At 37.0% G+C, this 10,395-nt stretch overlaps 1 protein-coding gene across 1 annotated transcript; it reads left to right on the top strand.

Moving 5' to 3' along the window:
• Positions 1–10,103, top strand: PRL (Minichromosome maintenance (MCM2/3/5) family protein). Its single transcript, XM_008810428.5, has 15 exons — positions 1–217; positions 296–363; positions 446–505; positions 582–808; positions 1,451–1,628; positions 2,474–2,596; positions 4,057–4,146; positions 4,785–4,927; positions 6,151–6,328; positions 6,737–6,928; positions 7,434–7,606; positions 7,702–7,905; positions 8,015–8,180; positions 8,342–8,563; positions 9,609–10,103. The coding sequence occupies exons 1-15, from the start codon at positions 187–189 to the stop codon at positions 9,711–9,713; spliced, it is 2,160 nt and encodes a 719-aa protein (XP_008808650.1). The 5' UTR covers positions 1–186; the 3' UTR covers positions 9,714–10,103.
• The last annotated feature ends 292 nt before the right edge of the window (positions 10,104–10,395 follow it).

Here is a 10,395-nt window from a genome sequence, read left to right as displayed (position 1 = left end):
GACACTTTAAAGAAAACAATCGCTGCCGTCCATCCGGCCCCCTCCTCCTCTTCCCGCCAAAACCAGCATTCGCGCCCGCCAAAAGCCCTAGGCCCCTTTCTTCCCCTCTCTTCCTCTAATCCCATCCATCTCTCTCTCTCTCTCTCTCTCTCTCTCTCTCTCTCTCTCGTTTGGTAGCTCTGAGGCATGAAGAATCTCGACTTCAATGCCGACAAAGGTACTTCCAAATTCCTGATTTCTATCATTTCTCCCGGCAATTATATCTCGGTCTCACTCCTCTTCTTCGAATCCTCAGCCCTTGCCAAGGATTTTCTCAGCAACTTCGCCGACGCCCTCGGCGAGCCCAAGTACCTCAAGCTCCTCGTAAGCTTCCTCCTCCAACCGCCCCTTTCTATCTCCTCCCCGCTTCTTCTTCTTCTAACCGTAACCCTAACTGGAATTTCAGCAAGATGTCTCCAACCGCAAGTTCCGCGCCGTCCAGATCGAACTCGACGACCTCTTCAATGTAAGCCTCCAACTTTTTCCTTTCTTGTTTGTTGCCCTAGATCTAATGGTGGTTTTGGTTTTGGTTTTGGGAATAGTACAAGGATCTGGATGAGGAGTTCTTGCAGCGGGTCACGGAGAACACCCGGCGCTACATCAGCATCTTCGCTGAGGCCATCGACGAGCTCATGCCGGAGCCGACCGAGGTGTTTCCGGTGGATGAGGATCGTGACATCTTGATGACGCAGAGAGTGGATGATGGGACGGATAGTGCTGATAACACTGACCCGCTTCAAAAGATGCCTTCGGAAATCAAGCGGTTCTTGTAAGTGTGCTTGAAAGTATGAAGGACTCGGATTTTGTCTTTGATGTGTTGTTTCTTTTGGTTGTTTCTTTCTAAAGGCTTCTCATGATTCGTGTTGCACCTTAAAACGTTTATGATTTAAGATTGTGTTCAGTAGAATATATCAAGATTAGAACTAAACTTGGGACGACCTTTGAGGTGCGTGTTAAGATCATCTAACCCAACGAAATGTCCAAGGTTATATTATAACACTCAAATTAGTCTAATATAAATGTTTTGGAGCTGTATGAGAGAGACATTTTGAAAGGAGCCGACTAAATCTAATGGAACATTTCTGCAAAGAAACTGATCGTACTGCAGATTTATGCTTTTCTAAATCCCCTTCAAGTAGGCTGTACAGTTCAGACACATCTGACAAATTTTTTGTTTATAAAAGTGGAATGCTGCTTAATTTTTTCCTTTGCAGTTTGACAGGCATAGTAAATTATTTATGTCTCATTGGTTGCTGCTATGGGATTGTGTTTTATTATTGATATGCCATTGATACTCTGTTTCGTTTTTATAGGAAAAATTTTGGTCTCTTTTCTTTCTCTATCTGTTCTTTTTATTTCCTTTTGTTTTATTTCCATCCATTCTTAACAAGAAAACCTTTCTGGCTTTCAGTGAAGTCTACATCAAGGCATTCTCCAAGGGAACCCCACTGACCATAAGACAAGTCAAAGCATCCAATATTGGCCAACTTGTAAAGATTTCTGGCATTATAACACGCTGCTCAGATGTTAAGCCCTTGATGCAAGTTGCTGTTTATACATGTGAAGACTGTGGCTTTGAAATTTATCAGGTATCATAAATTTGGAAAATGTGCTTTTGCATCATCTTACCCTTTGATTTGATGCAGACTATTTAATGGCTATGCCAATGATTCTCTTCTACTTTTCATTTTTCTAAACTATATGCTGAATCCTTGTGTCAATATTGTAGTCTGTGGTGTGTGTCTCACAGACGGCACCTGTGGCACTACGGACGCACCAATATTTATAATTTACAGCAATCTTAATGTGTTGCCCTGTTTCTAGGAAGTGCGATAGCAACAACTATAGCCATCAATATGTCAAGATGTTGTAATGGAATATGTCTATTGGGATTTCCCACTGAAACTTGATTCTTTCTTTCTTTCTTTCTTTTTTAATTTCTATGATCATGGGAAGAGTTATGATCCCCATCAGTGGTCTCAATGTTGTTGTCAATCTTGTTACCGTCTCTCGGAAGATCTATAGCCACTTATATAGTTTCTTCTTAAATTTTTATTTTCTTCAGTTATTGCTCAAATACACAATGAAAGATAGTTCAAATTTTATGAACGCTCTATGGATTTACAGCTGTATCAATTCCTGTGTCATTCTCTCTGTGAAAATTTGGCAATTTGCCATGCTTGAAACACATACGTTTCACTCTATATGCAAAACAATCTTTCGTGACAATCACATCATTTATCCCAATGATTAGTTAAACGAAACTGAGGGCTCATGTCCGACAATTCCAGTCAAGTCTCTGCTGTATATATTCTAGCTCTGACCTACTAATTTTTTTATTCTCTTTATTTCTAATGTCGTAATTATTTTGCATCAATGTGATATGTCCATTGGTATTATATGCTCAATTCTTTCTTCGTTGCAACAAAATCAGGAAGTGACTGCTCGAGTATTTATGCCCCTATTTGAGTGCCCGTCAAGCCGCTGCAAAATAAATAAGGCAAAGGGGAACCTTATCCTTCAGCTTAGAGCATCAAAGTTTCTGAAATTTCAAGAGGTAACTTCAGCTTCTTATTCTTCATATCTTTATATGGAAGGAAAGCCTTTCTTTGATAGAGTTAATAATCTGTTATTTCTTAGTAACTGCTTTAGTATTTTGGATGCCAGAGGTACGACCTCTGCAACTCCAGTCCTCTAAAAGTATATATGCTTTGCAGCATCAGTGCAAGGATCACATTTATTTGGGAAAACACATATTTAGATCAATAATTGGTATTGAGATGGTCTGTATAGGTTCTTGTTGGGGGGTCGAGGTGACTATATTTAGGAGATCGTCTAGCATTCAGTTGAAGGGCCAAAAATGGAGAAAAAAGCAATCAATGAAGACTTTGAGGAATTAGTGAGAATCATAGTGGGACTTAGCCATGTTATTTAGCCTTTCTGTTACAAGTATCTTTATCAACTTGAAAGGTTTTGGGATTTGCTTTTCATTCATTTTCTTTGTGTCTATACCTAAATCTTCTCCTTTTTCAGTTTGCAGCTTCTATGACTTCAAATGAGAAGAATTTAGTATATAAAAATACTATGCATAAAAATTTGGTTGGGGAGAACCAGGGCTTTGAATTGGCAATTGAATAGTTGGGTATTAGTTGAAACATGATTGTTTTTTTGGAAAAATTGTGCTGTTGCGGATAAGCTTCAATGCACATTTCTCTTCTCTTCCTGCTTATATAACTTCATGTTACATAAAATTGGTAGCAGTGCAAACTCATATCTGTAGGGGAAGAACTGACTACATGAAAATGCTATGAAAAAATTTGGTTGTGAAGAGTTGTGGCTTTGAATTGGCAATGGAATAGTCGGTAATCGGTTAAAACATGGTTGCTTTTCAGAAAATTTGCATTGTTCTGCCTCTCTTTTACGTCTATAATTCTCCTGATCTTTCTTCTCCAAAAGCTTCAATCGCATTTTTCTCTTTTCTCTTCCTGCTTCCTAGACCAGCAATATATGTTTCTCCTGCATTTTGATCTCTGGACTCAGATATGGAACCAAATGTGATTGGAAGCATCTAATAAGATTCCAAGGTAGCCTTTATTTTTTTATATTTGGAATGCAGATTCTGACACCTTATTGTTATTTTCCCTGTTCATGAGTTTCCATACATTTATGCACATAGTAAATTATGTTTTCCTTTAGGGCTTCGACAGTTGGATACACATCAGTATTGTTAATACTGTTCACTTTCATACAACAGAGGAGCATTATAGCATCTATTCTGATGTCTTTAGACAATTTGACTTGCACAAGGATGTGTGTATATACAGTAGGAATCCCTGTTCCCTTCAAATTTGATGTTATGATAGGGTTACTATGGAAAGAAACTATAAGACATGCCAATTTCAAACTTTATAAACTTTTCTCGTAAATGCATTCCCTTTTCTGTTCCAGTGCATTGCTTTCTCTTTTATTCTTATCCATACATTGATTGCTTTTTTGTTTGTTGTGGTTTACATGTAGGCAAGGATTCAGGAGTTAGCAGAACATGTTCCAAAGGGCCACATTCCACGGTCTTTAACTGTTCATCTCAGAGGAGAGCTTACTAGAAAGGTTAGTGTGTTATTAGGATTTCTTTTGTCATGTTTTTTTTCTTTGGTGGGCGAACAGACATGGTAAACCTGAAATTTTTCCACACAAGTTGGTCCCTCATTGAATGCATAACAAGTTCTTGAGAGGAAATCATCTAATATCTCCTCTGTTTCTAGAAGTATGACGTGAAATGATGTTGTGCCCCACCAGGAGCCACAAACTGATCATCCAGTGTTTCTTTGCCTTGAACTTTATAATTATCTTCCTTTTTGATGCTTCTATTTTTTCAAGAGGGACATCCAACCACTGCCCCACTTCCAGTTGGTTGCATCATGAGACAGGCTTCTAGATCCACATTGTTTTCTGTCTTTTGAACATAATCATCTCCCTTCTCTTTAAAGGTTCTTTTGCCTCGTGGATTTGTCCTTAAAAGATGCAAAGGAATAGATATTGGGTTGTGAATTGAATTTTCCAAGGACAGTTAATTCTATCTGAAAGTCAATCAGAATTAGATGCAAGAAATAAGGGTCGCATATACTTCTATCTAAATTAAAAATGGCCTTCAATTGGTGGAGGTGCTTTATTACATTTGCAGCTTTATTAGTTTTATAAAACTTTATCACTAATAAAGCTAGAAGGTGAAATCGTTGGTTTATCAGGTTGCCCCAGGTGATGTGGTTGAGTTGTCGGGGATTTTCCTTCCAATTCCTTACACTGGATTCAGAGCAATGCGTGCAGGCTTGGTTGCAGATACATATTTGGAAGCCATGTCCATTACCCAATTCAAGAAAAAATATGAAGAGTAAGTCAGATCATAACAGTCAACAGTTAATTATTCAGTCCATTTATCGATGTTGGTACTTTGACGATTTTATGTCAAGATTTTAAAGTAACTGATTGAACATATCTGTTCCTTAAAAGTCATCCATCCAATTAGAAGCACATGGAAAATTGTTTTGTTTTTTTTTAAAAAAAATAGAGCAAACATATATGGTAACAGCATGATTTTTTAATTACAATTTTCTAAATCTTAGCTGTTGAGATGGTATATGTTAGCTGGGACTATACAGAAAATAAAGATATCCTTGGTGGTAGAAACACTATTTCTTCCATTTGCAGACTTCATGTGGCAAATAAGGCTGCAGTTTTGTTAGCATGGAATAAAACGAGAACAACTCTTTAGGCATTTTATGTTTGTGATTCTCCTTCAATTACTTTTGGTCTACCAATTTGCGCATCAATAAAAACAAGTGAATTCTTTCGTTAACTCCTGCTACTATTTGAAGTTTGTAGATGAGGAAATATATGCCTGTCAAAAAATGGACTATACGTTTTTCACACTCATTACATTCTTTCTCAAAGCTATGTTAACAGAACGTGTGTTCTTTTAGAAGGTTGGCCAACTACATTAACCTGCAACACCTATTTCAATCATTTTATTGTTGTCACAGCACTGTTCCTTAAAAGGGCAGTAGAAACAAGTAAGCGTTACTTTGATCTTGCTTGTCCAAATTTGATTAGCTTGTCTAGCTACTGTGGCCTTTCATTAGGTCTTATCCTTCTAGATTTACCTCATCCAACTCTCTTTATATGCAAATGTAAACTGTTCTCAAGTATTATTTTTCTAAGATGCAAGTCCTTTACTTCTAATCCAGGAAATTTCTGTGACTGCACTGTCCATGATGATATGAAATTTATCATGTACTATATATGGAATTATAGCAATTAGGGTACAAATAAGCACTATAATAAAAAAAGGCTAATGTACTATCTTTAATTTGCATTGAAACATCCTTCAGGCTGAATACATTCAGCAAGGAAACCAAATTTGGAGTTAAACCTGCTTGACAGATGCAAACTTCTTTTTACATTGTCATCCTTCTCTGTGCAAATTTGTTGTCAAATGTCAAATATCATGTGAAGATCTGAAAATTCCTTCACCAGGAGTTAGTGAAGCTTAATCTTCTGATCATTAAGCACTTAATTAATTCACAATTTCATATAAAGCTATGATCTTTGGTGCAGATATGAACTTAAAGATGATGAGCAGGAGAAAATTGAACGTCTCGCTGAGGATGGTGATATATATAATAAGTTGGCAAAGTCGTTAGCACCTGAAATATTTGGCCATGAAGATGTTAAAAAAGCTCTTCTACTACTACTTGTGGGTGCCCCTCATCGAAAACTCTCGGATGGTATGAAGGTAAATATTAAGTGACATTGCTAACTTATTAGTGTTATTATGATTAGGTCATTCAGTCCTGACTATGCTGACTTGACACAATATTTTAGTTTATTATGTAATAAAATATCTAATTGCAGAATGCTTGTATCTCATCTCACTCTTCAGGTGTGAAATTTAAAGAAACACAAGCATTTGCAGTGAAAAAACAGTGACATATATTTTCCTTCTTTTCTTTTACAATGAAAGAAATGGGTTTTTCTTCTTTCAAGTCCATTTCCAGAGCCAGAGAAATTTCTGAGATGTGATTTGCTGAGATAAAACCAATATAACTTTTTCTATTTTAGAAAATATTCTTCACTGTCAGTAGTTAAATGGCTTAAGATGAATATTAACCAGCCTTGCATGAAAACCAATTTTGATGTGCAGATCAGAGGGGACCTGCACGTTTGTTTAATGGGAGATCCTGGGGTTGCAAAAAGTCAGCTACTTAAACACATTATTAATGTTGCACCAAGGGGAGTGTATACTACAGGTCGAGGAAGCAGTGGAGTTGGTCTAACTGCAGCTGTCCAGAAAGATCCTGTCACAAATGAGATGGTTCTTGAAGGAGGAGCACTGGTGAGACTGATCTTCTTTTCTTTTCCTTTTATTTTGCTTATTTTTTCTATTTATTATTACTTCTGTTTAATCATATATAGTATGTACATATATAAATATGAAAATTTATATGATAATGGACTCTCATCATCCGCTCAATCCTTCAATTGTATGATGATGATGATGATGCCTGTTGATATATGCAGGTGCAAGTTGAGTCTAAACATAAATGTCTGTGCTTATAGTTCATATCTTCATGGTATTTCCAACATGTCCAGTCATAACTTTGCATTCTCTGGCATGGACATGCATGGCATGCTCTTGCAAGCATATGTTGGCAATTGGCTTTCGTCGCTTGCTTCCTGGAAAATACATGGAGCAAAACTAAATCACCAAAAATGAAAGATGTTTTGCTTGTCAGAATTCCTTAAATTTTCCATTTCATTCCATACTCTGTGCATTTTATTTTATAAAACTTTTACAAATGAGTATGGAATCTAAGTTGCTTGAAATATTAAATTTGCAGGTACTGGCAGATATGGGAATATGTGCAATTGATGAGTTCGATAAGATGGAAGAATCAGATAGAACTGCAATCCATGAAGTGATGGAGCAGCAAACTGTTAGCATAGCAAAAGCTGGCATCACTACGTCTCTCAATGCAAGAACAGCTGTTCTTGCTGCTGCCAATCCTGCTTGGTCCTAATTGAATCTGCATTTTTTATTTTATTTTGATATTTTTGTGCTGAAGGCCTATTTATCTTAACAGCCTAATATCTCTATTTCTTTTTTAGGGGAAGATATGATCTTCGGAGGACTCCAGCTGAAAATATTAATCTTCCTCCAGCTCTTTTGTCACGTTTTGACCTCCTATGGCTTATTCTGGATCGAGCAGACATGGATAGTGACCTTGAAATGGCAAGACATGTGGTCCACGTGCATCAAAATCTTGAATCTCCTTCACTTGGATTCACACCACTTGAACCATCTGTTCTGAGGTAATTCTTCTTAATATTTTTATGTATCTGCTAACAAGCCTTGTCATATATTTTTGTTATTGATTCAGAAAAATCCTTTGATGATGTAACTATTTATTCTCTTACACAGAGCATATATCTCAGCTGCACGAAGAATAGTTCCTTCTGTCCCAAGGGAACTTGAGGAGTATATTGCTACTGCATATTCTAGCATCCGCCAAGATGAAGCTAAATCAAATGCACCACACTCTTATACAACTGTCAGAACGCTTCTCAGCATTCTGCGGATATCTATTGTGAGCCCTATCTTTAATTCTGAGTACTTTTTCTTTTTCCTGATTAAACAGTGGTTCTTAGCATTTAGGCATAGCTTGGGTTGACAATGCCAGAGCTTGAATACCCAACACAGATTTTCATTCTTTGTTCATGACCAGGAAATCATCATCTCTAATTGCAGGCATTAGCAAGGCTTCGATTTTCTGAAACAGTAGCTCAGAGTGATGTGGATGAGGCACTGCGTTTGATGCAGATGTCAAAGTTCTCATTATACTCAGATGATCGCCAAAGATCTGGTTTAGATGCCATCTCTGATATCTATTCAATCTTACGAGATGAGGCTGCCAGGACAAACAGCATGGATGTAAGCTATGCTCATGCTCTCAACTGGATATCCAGAAAGGTTAGCACTTATTGCTTAACCCTTTCAGATTTTTATGATCTTATACGTTTTAAACAATTGATAAATTTTATAAACTATAAGAAGCTCCTGAAACCACATAAAGCACTTTGTGTAATCTTACTTTTAATAGCCGACTGGTCTATCATCCAAATTGAATCAGTTTGCATTGTTGCTTTATGTATTGTAAATTCCTATTTGCTACATCTAGATTCCATATTTTTCCCCTTTTTCTGTGCTTTATTTATGGATGTGCACTTTTCTCCTATAGAAGTGCCATGATAAGGCATGTAAGAAGAGTCCACAAATCTAGCATTATTAGAAATTGAAGATGAAAATTGTTTTTTCCATGATTAGTAATATCTTTTTTTTGGGAAAATGACTTAAAATAAGTGCTTATGAGAAATTTGCTCTAAATTACTTGATCTAGAATTGGTGACATGCATGTCTTTGTTTGTTGTCAACAAGACGGGATTTCTCAAGAAAAACATTGCATGGCATACTAGTTAAGAGGCATAATTTTCTAAGTTCTTATTTTTAGGTTTAGTTGAGATGGATGTCCGATCATGGTGATTTTTTTCTTTGACCTTGATATTCTTGTAACCATGCATGTCTTCCTTTGTGCCTGCAGACTAATACCTCGCATTGCCAATGTTTTTATTACATCTCTGAGCCTATTTTACCCTTGCAATTCCATTTCTCACCTCTGCTTCACCGTTGCATTCATGATATTTACATTTTATCTCTATTATCACAGTGCATGGTGCTGTTTACACTTACCATTAATCCTTGAAAGTTGTATGTCATTACGCTTCTAGGTAGTTTTTATGCTCTGTCAGAACATAAATAATTTATGTGTGAGCTTTATCCAATTGATACTTGCACGGGGACAAGATGAACTAACAAGTGTATGTGCTTTGTATTATCCTACACAGTTTATGGAAATAGTGATGTTTTCATTTTATTAGAAAGCATCACCCTTTTCATGATATTTGTCTTCTCGTTTCTGCTTGTTAATGAGATTGTCCTTTTGACATTGTTTGGGCAGGGTTATAGCGAAGCTCAGCTAAAGGAGTGCTTAGAAGAATATGCTGCCTTGAACGTGTGGCAGATCCACCCCAACACCTTTGACATCCATTTTATCGATGCCTGATTTTTGGCGCATCATGTACCACATGGCATGATGCCTCATATATCTCAAGAGCCATTATGGAAGTCTAGAAATTTTAGTCCAGGAAATGGATTTCCAATCTGCTGGCCCTTGAGTCAATCTGGAGAGCTCAGCTATCATGGAAGCCAAACATGTGAAAACTAATTTCTTTTGTGATGTACGGAGCCGTTTCAGCTGATGCTGGAAACGTTCAAATGTGTTATTAACCTTTCCACAAATGCAGCATTAGTGTATTTTAAGTGACAGTCGTGATATTTATGATGTTTGATCTGGTGCTGATATGTTGAGGATAGTATATTATTTGTCAAACTTCGTTGTGGTCATGTTGTATGAGAGCAACACTGTCAAGATAAATATTTTTACCAATATAAATTGGATGTCTCTGCTGTAACTACAATACATGTGTTTATCATCCCCATCAGGTGATGGGGTTTGGAGTCTAAGCTTAAGAGGTATATACCCGGGGTGGGTCTTAGATTGATCCAACCTACCGCAGTCTCATTTGGGTCTGGTTCAGATTTGTATAGTTAAGGAGCCCAGACAGGAATTCTGTACCTATTGAACTTCCAGTAGCTATTAAATTCTTAATAATGTAGCTCGGTAGTCCCAAAACTTGGGCTATTGGTTCATATCTAGATTTCAGTATCTGGCATCAAGGAAGTGG

Source organism: Phoenix dactylifera, chromosome 2 (genome assembly GCF_051530095.1).
Source record: "Phoenix dactylifera cultivar Ajwa chromosome 2, Ajwa_hap1_PhDact_Kaust_v1.1, whole genome shotgun sequence".
Taxonomy (NCBI): Eukaryota; Viridiplantae; Streptophyta; class Magnoliopsida; order Arecales; family Arecaceae; genus Phoenix; species Phoenix dactylifera.
The sequence above is the reverse complement of the archived record's forward strand: the minus strand, read 5'-3'. Positions and strand labels throughout refer to the sequence as shown.

What these genes read in the sequence shown, in the direction of transcription:
- PRL (XM_008810428.5), top strand. Translation starts at nt 187, where the DNA reads ATGAAGAATCTCGACTTCAATGCCGACAAAG. An exon ending in GTGGCTTTGAAATTTATCAG is followed by an intron (nt 1,629 to 2,473) that starts GTATCATAAATT and finishes CAACAAAATCAG; the next exon opens with GAAGTGACTGCTCGAGTATT. An exon ending in GAGGAGAGCTTACTAGAAAG is followed by an intron (nt 4,147 to 4,784) that starts GTTAGTGTGTTA and finishes TTGGTTTATCAG; the next exon opens with GTTGCCCCAGGTGATGTGGT.